The 21467-nt window shown below is 44.8% G+C and overlaps 1 protein-coding gene across 8 annotated transcripts in view; it reads left to right on the top strand.

Moving 5' to 3' along the window:
* CYFIP1 (cytoplasmic FMR1 interacting protein 1) overlaps nt 1-21467 on the top strand; it is a 103686-nt gene that overhangs the window by 69319 nt on the left and 12900 nt on the right. For all 8 annotated transcript variants that reach the window (XM_081583090.1, XM_081583089.1, XM_081583091.1 and 5 more), the window contains 7 exons: nt 580-656; nt 766-874; nt 2293-2412; nt 4465-4664; nt 13757-13844; nt 19169-19312; nt 19571-19661. In XM_081583090.1, the coding sequence (XP_081439216.1) occupies nt 580-656; nt 766-874; nt 2293-2412; nt 4465-4664; nt 13757-13844; nt 19169-19312; nt 19571-19661 (829 nt within the window). The remainder of the gene's footprint in view (nt 1-579; nt 657-765; nt 875-2292; nt 2413-4464; nt 4665-13756; nt 13845-19168; nt 19313-19570; nt 19662-21467) is intronic.

Genomic DNA, 21467 nt, shown 5'->3' with positions numbered 1-21467 from the left:
CCTATGCTCCACCTCTGACAACCACCAATCTGTTCATTGAATTTATGAGTTTGTTTTTATTCTTTTAAGATTCCACATATAAGTGAGATCATGCAGTATTTGTCTTTTTCTGACTTACTTCACTTAGCATAGCACCCTCAAGGTCCAGCTATGTTGTTGAAAATTGGCAGGGTTTTCTTATCTTTTATGGCAGAGCAATATTCCACATACCACATCTTCCTTATCCATTTATCCATCAGTGAACACTTAATGTTGTTTCTATGTCTTGGCTATTGTCAATAGTGCTGCAGTGAACTTTGGGGTACAGATATCTTCTTGAGTTAGTGTTTCCATTTCCTGTAGATTAATACTTAGAAGTTCAATTGCTCAATCAAAAATTTTTTTTAAGTTTTTTTTTTTAATTTGATCTTAATTCACAAAAGCAAAATTTGGGGCGAGAGTGCAACTTGTGGGATCTTAATTCCCCTACCAGGGGTGGGATCTGTACCTTCAGCAGTGAAAGCGCAGAGTCCTAGCCCCTGGACTGCCAGGGGAGTCCCTAGGGAAGCAGAATTCAATGCATGCTTTCTTTTTCTTCAGGTGAATCTGTGTTTTGACCAATTTGTTTATAAGCTGGCAGACCAGATATTTGCATATTATAAGGTTATGGCAGGAAGGTAAGTATGTGGTTTGCAATTTGGGTACAGAATCTTGGGAAATTTGATCTGACATTCCCATTAAAATTCATAGTTCATGAGAAATTGTCCTCTCTTCCCTCCATGCTAGTTTGCTTCTTGATAAACGGTTACGATCAGAATGCAAGAATCAGGGCGCAACCATCCACCTCCCGCCATCTAACCGCTATGAGACACTGCTCAAGCAGAGGCACGTGCAGGTGAGCAGGCCTCTCCTGGTTGCAGTGAGATATGGGGCCGGCAGTGGAAAAGTGGGGTTTTTCTTAGAGCTTCTCAGATTTTAATGGATGTCAGTATGTATGTGGCTATGGGAACATCCCTGTAAATAGCTGAGATTTTAAAGATAAAGTTTCTCTTGGATAACCTGACACACAAGGGACGGCTGCCCAGCGCAGCTCCCAGGAGGCCTGGGCCAAGCACAGGTCCTCTCCAGGAGCCCAAAAGCCAGAACTTAAATGAGAGAAGATTCGCACACTTGTTATAGTGGTGTGCTCAGTAGCTTCAATCGTGTCTGACTCTTTGCAACCCCATGGACTATAGCTCACCAGGCTCTTGTGTCCATAGGGTTTTTCAGGCAAAAATACTGGAGTGGGTTGCCATGCCTCCTCCAGGGGATCTTCCTGACCCCGGGATCAAACCTGCATCTCCTGCATAGCAGGCAGATTCTTTACTGCTGTGGCTCAGATTCTGAATCTTGCAATTCAGGAGGCCTGGGTTCAATCCCTGGATTGGGAAGATACTCTAGAGAAGGGAATGGCTAACCACTCCAGTATTCTTGCCTGGAAAATTCCATGGACAGTGGAACCTAGTACATGGAGTCTCAAAGAGTCGGACACAACTGATTAACTAAGACTTTCAGAGTGGTGGGGAGGAGCTTTTTCTTGCCCAGCATGAAGAGTAAGAATACAGTGCTTGTTTTGTTTCTTTAAAAATAATATATGTATATATAATCAAAAGGAAAATACAGAAAGTTGTAGGGAAAGTTTCATGTCATTCTATCTACAGATAGTGTTAGTCACTCAGTCATGTCTGACTCTTAGCGACCCCATGAACTATATAGCCTTCCAGACTCCTCTGTCTGTGGAATTCTCCAGGCAAGAATACTGGAGTGAGTTGCCATTCCCTTCTCCAATCTACAGATAACTGCCATTCATATTTTGGGCCATTTTCACCAGGGTTTTGTCTGTATCTTTATGTTATTGAAATGATGCTGAGGTATACCCTTGTTGTTACTACTCTGCAGTAGAGATGGAGCGGTTTTCTCTTATTCATCCCTGTGACACAGTGGAGGTAAGGCACACACAAGCCACTCTGTGCTGGAAGGTGGCCCTGAACCCATTACAAGGGATGCTAAGTGACAGACCCAGGTTCTCCAGGAGGCTTGACATCTCTGCCTGTGATATAAGTGCAAATTCACTGCAATGAACACTACAAAAAGTACTTTACAGCTTTGACTTGCAGAATTTCAGCTCTAGGAAAATAGGATATTTAATCATACTGCCATCTTAAATTTTGTATGTTATTTGTCTTATCCTTTGGAATAGCTTTCTGGGGGTAGATACATATTCTTTTGCTTGTTTGTGTTTTGTTGCTCACACTTTCCACTCTCTGTGTTCAGCTTCTGGGCAGGTCCATAGACCTCAATCGTCTGATTACCCAGCGCGTCTCCGCTGCCATGTACAAGTCCCTGGAACTGGCAATTGGGCGATTTGAGAGTGAAGACCTGACATCAATAGTTGTAAGTGTGCCCCCTTCTTTCAGATGCAGTGTACTTGGGGGAGGACTGGTTGCAAGGATTGGAGCTGCTACTGCTTTTGTCATTATTGATAAATTGACCTGATTGTAGGTGAAGTTTTTGCATAGAACTCAAAAAGTGTGCACTCACTGAGCTGGGCCTGCCTAGGCATTTGCTCTTAGTGTTCACAATTCCAAATTGATTTCAGAGAACACATAGTTACATCTCAGTATTGCATAAGATATGGTAAAAGAGTAAAAGGTGAAAAGTTTTAAATTAAAAAGAAATGAAGACAGACAAAAAGGATTTGAGAGAAAATCATGTAGAAGATGAGATAGTGAAGATTCAACATAACATGTCCTAGAGGCCCTGAAGACAAAAACCAAACAATGAGATGGAACAAACATTAAAAATGCTATTTCAAGAAAACTTTGATGAAATAAAAAACATAGTATAAATGCTTATTAGAAGCAAATATCACATACCAGGGAAACCAGACCTCAGGTGGCCAACACCAAGGAACATTGTAGTGAACATTGTAGTATTGGACTTTTGAAGAAAAGGAAAAGTCCTGTGGATATCTGAGCAGAGTGATCAGGGAAAGAAAAATCCAGTTGTCCTCAGACCTGAGCTGGCAGAAAAGGAGGTGCAACTTAAGGACCTTTTTGCCAAATCTGTCTTCCAGGAATAATGGCTGCAGGCACATGCTAATGAACTTGTGATAACTCCAGGAAAACTCTTTGTCCTTAGAAATCAGTAGTGGGTGGGGATTGTCTCCTGAGCCCACCTCTGAGCAGAGCATCTCCACAGGAGTTAGCATGCTTCGCCATCCTTCCTCAGGATCCAGGCTGTCTTGGGACGCGAAGCCTAAAGTGGCCTTCCCTTCAACCTGGCTTGGACTTGGCCATTGTGTTTTCATGCCCTTGGTCTTTCATGACTTAGAGGAGTCTTTGACCAGTATAAACAGAATGCAAGTCACAGAGACCATTTTCAGTTTACTTGTAGTCACATTAGAAAAGGAGAAAGAAATAGGGGGAATTAATTTTAATAATCTATTTTATTTAACCCAGTATATCCAAAAACTGACATTTTAACATATAATCATTATAAGAATTTTATTGGTGTGGATATTTTATGTTCTTTGTTTTCATATTTGGTTTCTGAAATGTGTGTATCTCACACATACGGCACATCTCAGTGCAGGCCAGCCATGGCCTCATTGCCGTATGTGGTCAGTGGCTGCCACAGTGGATGGGAGCGACCTGGGCAGGTTTCTGAATGGTCATTGTGGGAGCCTGGAAGGCTGTCTCTGAGCGTGCTTGCCAGTGCTGCTACACGGCTGTGCCTTTGAGTGACCTAAGGTGTTTTAGGGAGCTGACCGAGGCTAACACCTGAGGACACATCTCCGTGTTCTCTGCCCCGTGAAGGGTTTGGAGGATCGCATTGGACAGTAGGGGTTACTCCTGTGGAGAATGGACAGTGGCCGTATGGGGACGACCGTGGAAAGGAGGGGCATTTTAAGAGCACTAGAGAGGGCGTGCGGAGAAGGCAATGGTACCCCACTCCAGTACTCTTGCCTGGAAAATCCCATGGACGGAAGAGCCTGGTAGGCTGCAGTCCATGGGGTCGCTAACAGTTGGACACGACTGAGCGACTTTACTTTCACTTTTCCCTTTCATGCACTGGAGAAGGAAATGGCAACCCACTCCAGTATTGTTGCCTGGAGAATCCTAGGGACGGTGGAGCCTGGTGGGCTGCCGTCTATGGGGTCGCACAGAGTCGGACACGACTGGAAGCGACTTAGCAGCAGTAGCAGCAGAGAGGGTGTGATGAGTTTAGGTGTGAGAAGTAAGCTCGCATCACCTGTCAAACCCCCACCATGTAGGTTCTTGGCCTAGTACACTGACCCCATCTCAGTGTAGCCCCTTCCTATGCATGGCCTGTCCTGCTCTGTCTGCCTCCAGCCTACCACCACGGCACTGCCTATGTAGAGGATGGAGGCCACCATGCCATGCCCAACTCTGTTCTCATGTGCCTGACTTTGTGGTCCCATAGGAGCTGGATGGCCTCTTAGAAATCAACCGCATGACCCACAAACTGCTGAGCAAGTACCTGACTCTGGACAGCTTTGATGCCATGTTCCGGGAGGCCAACCACAATGTGTCTGCACCCTACGGGAGAATCACCCTCCATGTCTTCTGGGAGCTCAACTATGACTTCCTGCCCAACTACTGCTACAATGGCTCCACCAACCGGTAAGCATGTCGCCTCACAGACAGCTCTGGGTGCCCCTGTCATTGGGCATCGAGAAAGGATGGTCTCAGGGCCCATCTTTTCCCATGTCCAGGACATGCAGGCCCTTGTGATCGCCTCTGTTTGCAAGTGCAGCCCAGGGCCAGCCCTTGGTTGTGTGGTCATGGCTTTCATGTGCAGAACACGTGTGGAGCCAGGGTTCCTATCTAGGCCACTCCCTTGGGGCCCAGGGTCAAATCTGTGGTACACGTGGGTAAGCTGCTGGATCTATACCACCTCCATGCTTTTACGTCTACTGATGTTGGGATGTGCTGGGTGACTCTACACTTAGCATGCTTCCACTCTGGGATGCTGGAGCACGTGAGGGTCCAGTTGGCCTCCCTTCACCCATCTACCATTTTACTACTGTGTGGAACGCACAGGGTGGCCTGCTGGGTGGTGGGCAGGGCTGCTGGCTACAGTCTCATGTGGTCCAGCCTCAGGGTACATCCACATCCTGGGAGGGCCCTGTGTCACTTCCAGCTCTGTGCAGAGCTCCATTCCTGCTGTGTCAGCACATGCCAGGGACACATGGGAACATACGTGTGTGTGTGAAAGAGAAAACGTGGGTGGATGTGCGAAATAGGAGTGAGGGCGAATGAGGGTCTGTGTGAGAGACTGTGTGTGTTTGAGCGTGATGACCACTTTTTTAAAGCAAATGTCGTTTGCTTTTACTTTGTTTCCCTACTGCGTCTGAACATCCCATCCCATTAAGTGTAAGCTTAATCACTACTGACTTTTAGTCCTAGATTTTTGTGTCTTAATCCGGGGTGCTGAGGTTCAACCCCAAGGGCAGAAGGGAGGTCCTCCTGTGTTGTGACCAACCTGCTGTTGCCATTGTCTGTTTGGGACCCCAGGCTTGGTTTCCTTGTGGGAATACAGGCCTGTTGCTGGTACATGGAGGTGTGCCATTAGGGCCATCGTCTCAACCCCATGTAGCAGCAGAAGGCATGTGGCCATGGCCACGAGAGCCGCTGGTGAAGGAGCCCTAGTTGGCTTCCTTGGGTCAGGGGCCCTATGACCAACTGGATGCAATCCACTGAAACCAAACTTAAGTTTTTTTAGGGTTGGAATTAACTGGAAAAATATTTTTATTACACAAGTAATGCATCATAATTGTGGAAAAGCTAGAAGTCGCGTGTGTGTGTTTGTGTGTGTGTGTGTATATGGAATATTATGGGGAAAATAGTTAAATCCCTAGAGATTTCCCTTGTAAAATGTCTGTCTTTTAGAGTTTTTGCCATACAGGCAAATATACATGTGTACTTTTTATTTTGCAGAAATGGAGGCATACTGTTAAATTCACATTCTTTTTTTCACATCATATGTCACAATGAGGGGTATTCTGTGTTAGTGAGGGTGCATATATGCTTATTGTGCATTTGAAAATCTAATTCATGGCCATTTGCAAGATTTTCTTTGCTTTGGTTGGTCCGTTTGGAACTTTGGGAATTAGTTTCTGTTATGTCTGTTAACAGGCTTCCCTGGTAGCTCAACTGGTAAAGAATCTGCCTGCCCCTGGAGAAGGGAGAGGCTACGCACTCCAGTATTCTTGGGCTTCCCTGGTGGCTCAGCTGGTAAAGAATCTGCCTGCAATGTGAGAGACCTGGGTTTGATCCCTGGGTTGGGAAGATCCCCTGGAGAAGGGAGTGGCTACCTACTCCAGTATTCTGGCCTAGAAAATTCCATGGACTGTATAGTCCGTAGAGTCACAAAGAGTTGGACACGACTGAGCAACTTTCACTTTCACTATATCCCTTAAATTATTTTGCCTAGTGCTTAGAACTGGCATCTCCAAAGGTGAAATGCAACAGAACCCTGTTATAGAAAAACTGAGAAAATTTGTTACAGTGGGGGCGGGGGCGGGAGGGTTAGAATCAAGCAACATAAGGAGTTCTAATTTTTTTCTTTATTTTAGATTGCATTTTTGATCATCTAGCATTTTGTCGCCCTTTAAAGAATTCTCAGAGATCTTGGAAAAGGAACAATTGAAGATGTTCCCTGGACCCCCTTTGTGCCCCCTGCATTGCATGTGTACAGCACCTGCCTGTTCTGGTCATCTTAGTGACAGCCCAGTGGGTTAGGGCTCAGAAACAACAGGAGCTGTGTGGAAGGGCCATGGGGGTGGGGGAGGTGGGGGGGGTGGGTCAGGTGAAACTTACATGATGATGGAAATTCATGTAAACCCTGCTGTTGAGTCACTACGTTTTGTGAAAACCCTGCAGGCATGATGAGTGGTCAGTGTGAAGTTAGGAAAAGAGATCTACGCTGAGGCCTTGCTTGCCAAGCTGGGCTTACATGGGTGCCCTCACCCTGATGGAGGCAGATTCTGGGGAGCAAGCCGCCATCCAGGCCTTCTGTCCTAGTGGCAGCGGGAGTCTTGTTATCAGAGACAAGGTTGCCAGGACTCGGGTCAGGAAGTGGTGCCAGTGACCTTAGCAGGAGTGGGGACACCTCCAGGCTGTGTTACTCTCACTGCCTGGTAGAGCTGTCGGCGTGGAGGACACTGCAGCATAGGGCATATGAACGGACTCGAGGCCCCTCTGCCCTCAGTCCCCTTAGCCCGTCCCATGTGAGATCTCACGTGCCCTCAAGTAGAGGCTGCCTTCACCTGCTGGTGTGTTCCTGCCTCCCAGGAGGTGCTGAGAGGTGGCTCTGCCCCAGGCTCTTGAAGCCTATGCCACCTTCAACAGACTTGGCGATCGCAAGGAAATACAGTTTTACATGCATAGAAGCTGCAGTCTGGCAGGGGCTGGCATAAAGTGACATCAGCCTTCTTGGGCCCAGAAACCTGTGTGCAGTTCAGAGACACCATCTTCGCCAGAGCAGCTCTGGTGGCCTTCACCTTTCTTAGCGTTGGCAAAGCCAGTTACTTCTGTATTTCTAACAGTCTTCTAGTAGATCCCCTAGAGCTTTATTATCTGGAAAAGACAGTAAAAAATAGCATTTTATATCTCCACCTTACATATGGAAACCTGAGAAGACAGACAAAACTATGCCGTCCAGTATCTTAAATCCACGCTGATGGTTTTCTGAGAGCTGCTTGCAGGAAATTAGCACTCCATTTGTTTCTTGTCATATCTACTTATTCTGCTGCTTATTTCTGCTTAATAATTTATGCCTGGGGACTCTGGGAGGTCACATGGGGTGACATGTGACTTAAATTTAACCAGTACAGCTACTGATTTTGACAGTGTGATAGCCCTCAAAGTAAGCCAGCTGTTCGGAAGAGTCTGCCTGTTTGGCAGCAAGACTGCTGAGAAGGGAGCGTCCAGAGTGCAGTGTACCACAGGGTATCCCATCACTGGCCGTCGTAACATCCATCCCCTGGTTCGGGTTCTGCTTATGCTAAGTTGCTTCAGTTTTGTCTGACTCTGTGACCCCATGGACTGTAGCCTGCCAGGCTCCTCTGTCCATAGGATTCTCCAGGCAAGAATCTGGAGTGGGTTGCCATTCCCTCCTCCAGGGAATCTTCCCTGGTTAGGTTGCTGGCTGCCAAATTTCTCTACTGACATGTTTCCATTTTTCTGTTTGAAATTTGTAAGTAATGGAGATAATCTAAAGCTTTCAAAATGGTTCCTTATTAAAACTTGACCCACTAATCTGAACATCTGTTGATGATTCTTACTCAAATCAATTGTCCCTGTGGTGTCTGAACAGTGGTGATTTTCTAACCTTGTCATTCCATCTACAGTTATTCGTTGGCATTCTGCTGTACATGTTAGCATTTTTTATTTATTATTAGTAAGGATGTGGGGATTTTAATACACGGTTATAATCTGTTACTGTCGTGACTTGGTTTTAGTTTTTGTGGCTCAAATCTGTCTTGTTTTGGCTCGTGGGAGCCCCTTCTGCCCCATTTCTGTCTTCTTGGCTGTCCCATGATTCTTAAGCCTTCTACTGTGTGTAACACAAGAAGTCCCAGGTTCATCTTAGAATTATGCTTCTTTATTCTTGTAATCTGTGAGTCAGTGGTTCCTTTTAATGGAGAATATTTTAAAATTGAGCAAAGTCTGAGTGTTAGGTGTACTCACCGCTACTGGTGTGTCCTTGTTTCTCAGCTCCTTTCAGTGGTCAGAGCTGGGAAGGACTTGCATCTGAGCTGGGCTAGATTCCTGGGGCTACCAGAACAAGTTGTCATAAACTGGGGTGCTTAAAGCAACAGGAAGTTATTCTCTCACAGTTCTGGATGCAAACAGTCCAAAATCAAGGTGTCAGCAGGGCTGTGCTCCCTCTGAGGCCGGGTAGGGTCCTCGCTTGGTCTCTTCTGCCGCTGCTGTGACTGGCCGCCCTTGGCCTGCTGCTGCACGGCTCCGTCTCCGTCTTTGTTGGCATGTGGCATTTTCCTCGTGTGTCTCTCCTCTCTTCTGTGAGGAAGTGAGTCATGTTACATTGAATTAAGGGCTCACTCTGCTCCAGCATGACTTCATCTTAATTAATTACATCTGCAACAACTGCATTTCTGAATAAAAGCACATTCTGAGGTACTAGTAATTCAGACTTCAAGTTATCTTCTGGGGGGACACAAACCCATAATGTGTACACGTGTGTCTACTTGTATCTAGGCTTCCCAGTTGGTGCTAGTGGTTAAGGAACCTGCCTGCTAATGCAAGAGATAAAAGAGACACAGTTTCAGTCCTTTGGTTGGGAAGATCCCTTGGAGGAGAGCATGGCAACCCACTCCAGTATTCTTGCCTGGAGAATCCCATGAACAGAGGAGCCTGGCGGGCTACAGTCCATAGGGTCACAAAGAGTCAGACATGACTGAAGAGACTTAGCACGCACGCATACTACTTGTTCAGCTTCCCTTGTGGCTCAGCTGGTAAAGAATCTGCCTGCAATGCGGGAGACCTGGGTTCAATCCCTGCGTTGGGAAGATCCCTTGGAGAAGGGAAACACTACCCACTCCTGTATTCTGGCATGGAGAATTCCATGGACTGTATAGTCCGTGGGTCGCAAAGAGTTGGACACAACTGAGCGACTTTCAATTCACTCACATGCTACTTGTACCCAGCTCTCTCTGTATTGAAACGATGAATTTACACAGCTTTGTCTTCAATTCCAGGTCAGCGACACAGGCTTCATTTCCATTTTTTACTTCCTTCTATACTGAGAATTCTTATTTTGTCATTCTTAATGTATTTATTCATTTGCTTAATTATGGAACATGAAGAAAGTAGTTTCAGAATTACTTGACCTTCTGACTGTGAAGCACAAACCTATTAACTAGAATTCAGTGTTTGTTCCCATTTTTTTGTCTTTAGATTGAGAAATGTGTATAATCAAAATGTGGTGTTTAAAAGTTATTTGAGATAATGGAGTAACAGGGTTTGAATTTACTCTTTCACCTTAAACAAGTGGAAAACTGGAGAGCATTTATAAAACAACTGTTTTCATTGGATGTTTCCTGGAGGGAAAGGAAATGAAGGATGGAGCTGTGTGGCTCCTTGGCTTCCTACCTGAAAGCACTTTGGAGGTCTTGCTTGGTGGAGGAGACAAAGAAGCTGAGATGGCTGGGTGTGCACGGCAGAGTATGGGAGAGGAAAGAGATAACAGAGGAAGAGCTCCTGACACCAACTTAGGAGCCCTTTTTGTCTATTAGTCACTCAATCACGTCTGGACTCTTTGGGATCCCATGGACTATAGCCTCCCAGAATCTTCTGTCCATGGGGATTCTCCAGGCAAGAAACTGGAGTGGGTTGCCATTTCCTTCTCCAAGAGATCTTCCCGACCCAGGGATCAAACCCAGGTGTCCTGCATTACGGGCAGATTCTTTATCATCTGGGCCACCAGGAAGCCCAGTCTTTGCTTGAGTATGTATTTTGTGCTTTTTCGTGTGTGTGTGCATTGGTTTGTTGGGTTTTTGGTGGGTTTTTTTTTTTACTGTACCCATAGCATTCAGGATCTTAGTTCCCTGACCACCTATGTAACCTGTATCTGCTGCAACAGTAGCATAGAGTGTTAACTGCTGGACCACCAGGGAAGTCCCCATTCTTGAATATTAAACTGTGTGAGCTGAGTGGAACGCCACAAGGCTGGTAGAAGAACAGCTGCCAGGAAACTGTAGATGGAATTGTTCCCAGAGCTCACCAGGACTAGGAGTCATTTGAGGCTGCCTGTAAGAACGGAGAAAGCTCCCTGAATACTCAGGCATTCGATAGAGTTGCCAGCAGGGCCTATCTTAGTACCAGCACTAGGGTAGTGACTACTTTGTGTGCTGTCCTTAGTCACTCAGTCATGTCCGACTCTTTGTGACCCTATGGACTCTAGCCCACCAGGCTCCTCTGTCTATGGGGATTCTCCAGGCAAGAATACTGGAGTAGGTTGCCATGCCCTCCTCCAGAGGATCTTCCCAACCCAGGTCTCCCACATTTCAGGTGAATTTTTTTTTTTTTTTAATATTTATTTATTTGACTGCACCAGGTCTTAGTTGCAGCATGTGGGATCTAGTTCCCTGGCCAGGGATTGAACTTGGGGCCCCTGAATTGGGAGCCTGGAGTCTCAGCCACTGGACCACCAGGGAAGTCCCTCAGGTGGATTTTTTACCGTCTGAGCCACCAGGGAAGCCCAGGAATACTGGAGTGGATAGCCTATCCCTTCTCTAGGGGAACTTCCTGACCCAGGAATCGAACTGGGGTCTCCTGAGTTGCAGGTGGATTCTTTACCAGCTGAGCTACCCGGCAAGCCCGGTGGCCTCTTTACACCCTAACAGACCAGTTGACTTGCAAGCAGTTTAACCATCTGCCTCCCAAAATTCAGCAGTCTTTAAATCCAGCCACTCAACACCGTGATGTTTCCACGTCATTGTGCTCAGAGCCACAGGCCGCTCCTCCCCTTGGTTGCAAATGTTTGTTCCATGAGCTGTTAGTGGTTCAACAGTTACACTCTTTTTTATTTATTAAAGTGTGATATATGTTAATCAAGTTCTTAGAATTTAATAATTAACAAACCCATGACTTTTTTTTAATTTATATTTTAGTTGAAGGATAATTACTTTACAGAATTTGTTGTTTTCTGTCAAACTTCAGCATGAATCAGCCATAAGTAGACATACATCCCCTCCCTCTTGAAGCCCCCTCCCATCTCTCTCCCCATCCCACCCCTCTAGGTTGATACAGAGCCCCTGTTGGAGTTTCCTGAGCCATACAGCAAATTTTACATGTTTCCGTGAAACAAAGTAACAAAGTTTCTATGTTACTCTCTCCATACATCTCACCCTCTCCTCCCCTCTCCCCATGTGCATAAGTCTGTTCTCTTATTCTGTTTTTCCATTGGTGCCCTGCAAATAAATTCTTCAGCACCATTTTTCTAGATTCCATATATATATATTAGTATACGATATTTATCTTTCTCTTTCTGACTTCACTCTGTATAATAGGCTCTAGGTTCATCCACCTCATCAGAACTGACTCAAATGCGTTCCTTTTTATGGCTATTATTCCACTGTGTATATGTACCACAACTTCTTGATCCATTCATCTGTCAGTGGACATCTAGGTTGCTTCCATGTTCTAGCTATTGTAAATAGTGCTGCAGTGAACAGTGGGATACATGTGTCTTTTTCAGTTTTGGTTTCCTCAGGTTACATGCCTAGGAGTGGGAGTGCTGGGTCATATGGTGGTTTTATTCCTAGTTTTTTAAGGAATCTCCATACCACCTTCCATAGTGACTGTATCAATTTACATTCCCACCGACAGTGCAAGAGGGTTCCCTTTTCTCCACACCCTCTCTAGCATTTATTGTTTGTAGGCTTTTTGATGATGGCCATTCTGTCCGGTGTCAGGTGATGTCTCATTGTAGTTTTGATTTGCATTTCTCTATTAATAAGTGATGTTGAGCATCTTTTCATGTGTTTGTTAGCCATCTGTATGTCTTCTTTGGAGAAATGTCTTGTGTAGGTCTTTTGCCCTACTTTTTGATTGGGTTGTTTGTTTTTCTGGTATTGAGTTGTATGAGCTGCTTGTATATTTTGGAAATTAATCCTTTGCCAGTTGTTTCATCTGCTATTATTTTCTCCCATTCTGAGGGTTGTCTTTTCACCTTGCTTATAGTTTCCTTTGCTGGGCAAAAGCTTTTAAGTTTAATCAGGTCCCACTTGTTTACTTTTGTTTTTATTTCCATTACTCTAGGAGGTGGGTCATAGAGGATCTTGCTTTGATTTATGTCATCGAGTGTTCTGCCTATGTTTTCCTCTAAGAGTTTTATAGTTTCTGGTCTTACATTTAGGTCTTTAATCCATTTTGAGTTTATCTTTGTGTATGGTGTTAGGAAGTGTTCTAATTTCATTCTTCTATGTGTAGCTTTCCAGTTTTCCCAGCACCACTTATTGAAGAGGCTGTCTTTGCCCCATTGTATGTTCTTGCCTCCTTTGTCAAAAATAAGGTACCCATAGGTGCATGGGTTTATTTCTGGGCTTTCCATCTTGTTGCATTGGTCTATATTTCTGTTTTTGTGCCAGTACCATACTGACTGGATGACTATAGTTTTTTAGTATCTATGACTTGTTTTTTATCATGCTTCTTTGTGAGAGTTTAATGTGTTTAAACGAACCCTTCTGATGATACTTAGTCAATTTTGATATTTCTGTTTTAAGGTCCAAGCGTTTCATTTTCAGTGGCTCCTAATCCATTGTGAAGCCACAGTCTCTTGGTTCCACAAGTGTGTTTTTGGACTCATCTTCTGTTAGTTCGTACCCAGTGACCTAAGTGACCACATCGCTGCCCAAATCTGCCATCCTACTTCTGTCCCCTGGCATCATTGCTGTGTCCACAGGCCCCTTTTCAGAAGACAGAATTAGGCTTGAAACAGTTCTGGTGCCAGCTCTGGAGACTCTCTTTATGATCCAGAAGGGCCCTGGTGTTCTCTGTTTCTTTGAACTTTGAATACATTTATCAAACTTCAGAGTATTTGTAGCTCATTCCTAATATGGGTTTTGATTTCCTATGTGATGATTAATTGGGAGGAAGATTTAATTGATGAGTAATAGAAAAGTTCTCAATTTTAAAGAAGTACCATTAAATTTTTGATTTTCTTTATTTTTTAAAATCTTGTTTAGATTTGTTCGGACAGTATTACCATTTTCTCAGGAGTTTCAAAGAGATAAACAGCCAAATGCACAACCTCAGTATTTGCATGGATCAAAGGTAAGTTCTTTTGTGTTTATATTATATTATGATTTTTAAGTTCACAGTGAAGTGTATTTTGAAGTTTAGTTTGAATCAGTTTAGTTGCAATAATTTAAATGTATCCTGCCACGTAGTGCTTTCCAGGTGGCTCAGTGGTAAAGAATCTGCCAGTGCAGGAGATGTGGGTTCGATCTCTTGGTTGGGAAGATCCTCTGGAGGAAAAAATGGCAACCCACTCCAGTATTCTTGCATGGAGAATCCCATGGACTGAGAAGCCTAGCAAAGACATGACTGCGTGACTAAGTACACACACTCATCATGCCACATACAAAACGTAATCGTATCCTTCAGTTAGCATCTTTCTAAATTGTAATGTAGTGCTGCCTTAAGTGTGGCTGTAGGAGTACACAGAATCCTAGGAGGCTGTCTGTAGTCATCAGTATTTACATGTTCTCACTTGTAGGAAGTCAGACTCCTAAGGAAATAAGTCAGACAAGTACAAAGTGAAGTATGTTACAGGGGCAGTAATACATCATCGTCATAAAAAGCATGGCAGCAGACTAACTGACCACAGCACCTGCCTCACAGGTTCGGGGCTGGGGGGCTAGAGACGAAAGCCCCCTGCTCAGTACTGCTGCTGGGCAGCTGTGCAGGTAGGACAGGTGACAGGTGGGGTGGAACATGAGGCCCAGGACTCTGCCTCTTCCCCACACCCAGGTGACTATCCATGCTCTGGGACTACACAAGAAAGCACTGTCATGGTGTCTGAGCTGCTGGTGGGGCGAGGCTGGGTGCCCAGCCCACCCTTTAAATTGGGTCTGTAGAGGCTGGGATGTAGGTTGGGAGCCTCCTTAGGATGTGAGCCTTTCATTTCCGTCCTCTCACTGCAGATGTGGCTGGAACTCAGATGTGAAATGAGTAGATAATACAGTTTGGGCTCATGTGTGGGTTCAGCCTTCCTCCTACACCACTTGGTAAGGGCATGAAGTGGATAACTTTAAAAGGACTAGAATAAGTGCTCTTAATGCACCTCTTTTTGGAATTAAAATACAGTGTTTAACCCCCTTGGAACTAAAAGAAGTTTTATGTAATTTTAAAAGACAGAACTAGAAACTTTGGTGATTAAGATAGAAATTTCTGGAGAAGGAAGTGGCAGCCCGTTCCAGTATTCTTGCCTGCGAAATTCCATGGACAGAGGAAGCTGGTAGGCTATAGTCCATGGGGGTCACAAAAGAGGCAGACACAACTTAGTGACTAAACAACAAAACTGTGCTCATGTTTGCACTCCCTCCCAACCTTAGAAAGCAGTCCATGGCCACCCCTTGCTGACGAGAGTATGTTCAGCTGCCAAAATGGAATCAGGAATAATAGCTTGATTATTTTTAGTGCCAGTGAGCTGAACTCACAAGTTTCAAATAGATTCAGGATGATGTCATTGTCTTTGGGTAATGAAATGACACCGCCATGCTTTGTTTGGGACCAATTCAGGAAAAAGAAAATAGAGTATCTGCGTGAAACAACCCTACAATGGTGCTCTCAGACTTTAACATGCTTTCTATGTGATTCCCCTGGACTGCAAGAAGATCAAACCAGTCAGTCCTAAGGGAAATCAACCCTTAACATTCATTGGAAGGACTGATGCTGAAGCTGAAGCTCCAATACTTTGGCCACCTGATGTGAAGAGCCAACTCATTGGAAAAGACCCTGATGCTGGGAAAGAGTGAAGGGAGGAGGAGAAGAGGGCGACAGAGGATGAAATGCTTAGAGAGCATCACCAACTCAATAGATATAAATTTGAGCAAACTCCAGGAGATAGTGGAGGACAGAGGAGCCTGGTGTGCTGTAGTCCTTGAGGTCACAAAGAGTTGGAAGCAACATAGCAACAACAGTGTGATTCTGACAAAATTCTAGCATCACTGATTCAATGGATATGAATTTGTGCAAATTTCAGGAGATAGTGGAGGGCAGAGGAGACTGGTGGGCTACAGTCAGTCCATGGGGTTGCAGAGAATCAGACATGATTTCATGACTGAACAACAACAATAAAGGTGAGCAGAAGATAAGAGGAATCACATAGGTGTTCTTGCTTGAGTAGATTTTTTTCAAAGTGGCGAGTGACAGATCCAGCTTCTTTGCCAAATTGGTCCTCTGCCACCTTCAACACTTGCCTCCCAAGGAGTGTTCCCTGTACATAAACACTAACTGTACAGTTTGGGTATATTGAAGGAGATGGGGTGGGGAGAATATGCAATATGCAGGATGAGAAACAAAACAGACCTGCACCATAATATTAGGAAGTAACAGGAAATTAATTTGGCAGCTGTCTCATACATTTCAAGTAGAACACAACTTTCTAATTATAATTTTCCACTTGCCAGCATAATGAAAACAATACTTCAGGAGGGTAAGTTTACTGTACATCATCACTGGTAAAATTAACAGGGCTTTTACTTTAAAGATTGTGAAGATAGGGAATGTATTTATTTTTTAATTTGCTTTTACTATAGCCGAAAAGTATTTGAGTATCCCTCTTCTGGGACAGTTCACGGCTATCAGAAACACATTTTATGTGATGCAAAGCAGATAGAACACATGTCATTGTCACAAAACCCTTGTTTTTTTCGATGGGGTCTTTATTATTGTCATTTACTCCATGAAGATGGCTACTTCTGGAATCCACATAAGAACAGAACAGAGAGAAAGTTCTGGGACTTCCCTGGTGGTCCAGTGGTTAAGGCTGTGCTTCCACTGCAGAGAGCACTGGTTCAATCCCTGATCAGGGAACTAAGATCCCACATGCCAGGTGTTGCCAAAAAAAGAAAAGAAAAAGGAAGGTTGTGCCACCAATCTCTGGCGCTCCAGGAAAAGCCAACCTCCAGGAACGGAGCCAGGAAAATCCTGATTGTACATGTCAGTGCATTTCCAGCTTTCCACTCATATAAGAAACAAGGTGTGATATCCCAGTTTTCCTTTTTGTTCAGATGTAGTCACTCTAGAATAGCTTCTTTTGAGAGGCAGTAAGATTCTAGATGTTCATGGCTCAGAATGCAGAGTTCATTGCTCAGAAGAAAAGGGAAACACCTAGAAGAGCCTCCATAAGCCTTGAGGATGGAATGATCTCCCGAGAGTTGATGACTGATGAGAGGTTTCACACTTCCTCCTTAGAAGGAAAGCCATGACAAATCTAGAGAGCATATTAAAAAGCAGAGACATCACTTTGCCAAAAAAGTTCCGTATAGTTAAAGCTATGATTTTTCCAGTAGCTATGTACAAATGTGAGTTGGACCATAAAGAAGGCTGAGCACTGAAGTATTGATTCTTTTGAACTGCGGTTCTGGAGAAGACTCTTGAGATTCCCTTGGACTGCAAGGAGATCCTAAAGGAATATTCATTGGAAGGACTGATGCTGAAGATTAAGGTCCAATACTTTGGCCACCTGATATGAAGAGGCTGACTCACTGGAAATGACCTTGATGCTTGGAAAGATTGAAGGCAAAAGGAGAGGATAAGACAGTTAGATAGCACCAGCAGATATGAATTTGAGCAAACTCTCGGAGATAGTAAAGGACAGGGAAGCCTGGAGTGCTACAGTCGAGGGGGTCGCAAAGAGTTGGGCACTACGTAGCAACTGAACAACAACAATGGCTCCTGAGGATATTCATTCAGAGCGGAACAACCAGACTTGCTAGTCCAGGTCTTCAGAATCTTCTTGTCCTGATGTAGTTCTCTGTGTTTGTAGAGGAAATATTTAAGACAATTATAAGAGGATGTATAATCCAGCATATACATTACATCCTCTGTCCGTGGAATTCTCCAGGCAAGAATACTGGATTAGGTAGCCATTCCCTTCTCCAGGGGATTTCCTGACCCAGGGATCGAACCTGGTTCTCCTGCATTGTGGGCAGATTCTTTACTGTCTGAACCACCAGGGAAGCTCTTAGGTTAACTCACATAACATATAATGTAAAACTTGGAACATCACTGAAAGACTTGTGTAAAGAGATGTTCTCAAAAATACCACAGTTACGTCACAACAGAATTCCAGAAAATATCTAAGTGACCCACAGGAAGACAAGAAGAAAGACCCTACTTAAAAATCAGTAATTGCATTATTTGTAAATGTGTTATATGTAGGTAGTCTAAAGACAGTTCAAAGGCAGAGATTGACTGTGGATTAAAAAGTATGACTGCATAAGAAACTCACTTCAAGTCAATGGAAAAAGATGTACCACATATCAGGGGCAAAGAGGGAGGGACATAACATAATAATAATAAGGTCAAGCCACCAAGAAGACATAGCAATCCAAAATGTTTATGCACCAAACAACAGTTTCAAAATACTTGAAGCAAAAACTGACATAAGTGAAAGGAGAAATGAACAACTCCATAGTTGTAGTTGGGGAAGTCAACTTTCCTCTCACTTAGTAATCAAAAGAATAAGTATACAGAAAATCAGCAACAAAGAAGAATGAACACCATCAACCAACAGGATCTCATGGACATGTGTAGAACACTTCACCCAACAACAGCAGAACACACATTGTTTTCAAGTACCCATGGAGCATTCTTAAGATAGACCATATCCTGGGCATTAAAACACCCTCAACAGAATTCAAAGAATCAAAATATTACAGAGTGTTATCTGACCACAGTGAACTCAAACTTGAAATCAGTAACAAAGAGATGACAAGAAAATCTCCAGATGCTGAAATTAACATATTTCTAAATGATCCTTAGGGCAAGAAAGTCTCAAGGGGAGGAAATCAAAATTTGCAGGGTGCAGCTAAAGAAGTGCTGAGAGTGAAATACATAGCACTGAATGCTTAACATTAGGAGTTTCCCTGACAGGTGTGCACCTGTGTCCTTAGACAAACTTGGAGGCCTTATTACCAGCAACTACCCTGCCTACCTTTCTTGCCTGCCCACCATGCAGGAGCTGCTGTCTCCAGCTCCCTGGTACCCACTGTCCCATCAGAACCTATTGTTGGGTGTCTCCCTTAGGAGACGGGGAACACTAATATGGGGGCAGCAGTGAGGTTCTAAGATATATTCATTTCTCATTCCAAGACCTCAAAATATTTTCTGTAGGACTGGCAGTTTAATAAATGGTGAAAGGCCATATGGTTTTGTTTCTTCCTTCTGTTTTAGCGAGCTTGTTTTCATGTCTTCAGGTTGAAATCATAGATACCAATAAAGGGCAGTCTATCAGGTTCTCTGGATCCCTCCATCTGAGGGCATCATGTGCTAATGCATATAGATATGGATTCTTCATTTTCATGTGTGCATGGGGCTACACTGCAGACCTGGCAGCTTCATCAAGCACTAATGTTCTGTGCCCCCAGGCTTTAAACCTGGCCTATTCGAGCATCTATGGCAGCTACCGGAACTTTGTGGGGCCTCCGCACTTCCAGGTCATTTGCCGGCTGCTTGGCTACCAGGGCATTGCAGTGGTCATGGAAGAGCTGCTGAAGGTGGTCAAGAGCCTGGTATGTTTCCCTCTGGTGGGCTTCCTTCCCAGGGCTAGGGGGAGGATTCTGCACCCAGTTCCTGTGTGGTGATGGGCTGCCCATTCCCATCAAAGTTGCTTTCCTTCTATGTGTGAGATTTCCTTTCCAGCCAAAGTGATCCTCAGTCCTGGGTCATTACCGTGCATTTTACTAACAAATTTGTTTTCAAAAGTCCCCATCACACCAACAGCCTACAGGGTAATGTGGCTAGTGGTTGACACAGACCATCTCTCACAGCTGCAAGGCACAATCCTACAGTATGTGAAGACGCTGATGGAGGTGATGCCCAAGGTCTGCCGGCTGCCGCGACATGAGTATGGCTCCCCTGGTGAGCACAGAGTCTCTCTGGGGTGCGCAGGGAGGGGCAGTGTCAGCCCTAGGCCACGTAAGGGAAATCAAGTTGGAAATTACTGGCAAGGACCAGATCTGCCTTCCCAAAGTGGGAGAAGGTGGGAAGCCCAACCAGAACCTGATTGTCTCCAACAGAACGAACAAGCCTTTCAGCCAAGAGCAGGTGTGCAGGGTGGGAGAGCTGGGTGGGGGCGACAGTGCTGTGAACCCTGTGCACCTTGGCTCTCCTGCAGTACCAGGATCTTGCAAATCACTGATGAGGGAGGGGCAGGGAGCGCCACGGCCTGGTCCAACTGCCTGCTAGTCTTCAGCAGCCCAGGCCTCAGGGGAGCCCCATGCAGGGGGGCCACTTCCCCAACAGTGCAGCTTCTCTGCCTCTGTCTGGCAGCCTCCCCCTGCCGAGGGCCTGTCTCACTGACTGGCCAGCTGCAGGGCCCTCAGGCAGATGTGATCTTTGGGGTGCCAGACAAACCTATGTGGCCTGACCAGAGTGGATTTGGGGCTTTCTACATGGGTAACTTCATGATCTCAGAGAGCTTTGTTTGTGATAAAATTGAACTACAAGAACCCTTGTCCCTTAACAAAGCTGCCTTTCATCTCATATCTGTTAATACTTTATTGAAAGCTGGAAAACTATCTTGTTGGTCACCAATGAGATACTGACCTGATAGGCAGTTGACTGGTGTGGTTGAGCCCCTGGGTGTTCCTGGCACCACCCAGGGCTGTTGTTGGTGTTTGAGAAGACAGTGAGGTGACCCATTTGGCCACTGGGAAGGGAATAACCATGGGTATGTCCTGGCTTAGGGAAATCTCAGAAAGTAGACAAATAATGTTGGGATAATAAAACTGGTGCTCAGATCCTTATTAGAGGTTGATATTTTAAATGTCAAAGACAAAGCCAGAGCTGGTCTGGGGGAGAGCTGTGGACTTCTGGGCTGGTTTCCACATGTCCTCACCCAGCTGGCATGGCACCACTGTAGTGCCATGTTGCTAGAAGTACCCCCGTGCTCATGCTCATTGTGGGGTGGGCCACCAAGAGGAAAGGATGGTCTCAGGCAGGCAGGGCTGTGGGGTCATTGTGGAACAGCACTCAGGGCCTGACCTGATGGGATGAGAAGTTTGAAATCTCTTAAGTATCCAGCATTTTTCTCAGTGTTGTTTTCCCTGTTCTGAGTCTTCAGTATGACTATAAATTCTGGAGTCAGCTTGGGGATTTTGACTGTGTCAGCATTGAATGGATAGAGTGCTTCCTAGACTTTATGCTTCGTGTCTTTTCCTGCCTTATGACAGCATCCAGAACTTCCAGGAGAGTGGTGAAGATGTGTTGTCTTTCTCTGGAGCTCGGGGAGAAGGCATGCAGATTCACCACTGAGTATGGTGTTAGCTACAGGGTTTTTGTAGATGTCCTTTATCAGATTAAATACATTCCCTTCTATGCCTGTGAAGGGATTTTGAATTTTATCAAATACCTTTTCTACCTCTGCTGGAGATGAGTGTGGTGTTGCTCATTTATCGCAACATGATGCCTCCTCTGAAGGTATACACAGACCTCAGAGATGTTGCAGATCTGGTTCCAACCAGCTGCAAATTATCACAATAAAGCAAGCCATATGAATTTTTTTTATTTCCTGATGCATATAAAGTTATGTTTGTATTATGCTATAGTCTATTAAGTGTGCAGTAACACAAGATACGCCTTTTAAAACATACATATCTTGGACTTCCCTGGTGGTCCAGTGGTAAAGAATCCGCCTGCCAATGGAGGGGACATGGATTTGATCCC

Source organism: Giraffa tippelskirchi, chromosome 3 (assembly GCF_054371585.1).
Source record: "Giraffa tippelskirchi isolate mGirTip1 chromosome 3, T2T-mGirTip1v1.2.pri, whole genome shotgun sequence".
NCBI lineage: Eukaryota > Metazoa > Chordata > Mammalia > Artiodactyla > Giraffidae > Giraffa > Giraffa tippelskirchi.
The sequence above is the reverse complement of the archived record's forward strand: the minus strand, read 5'-3'. Positions and strand labels throughout refer to the sequence as shown.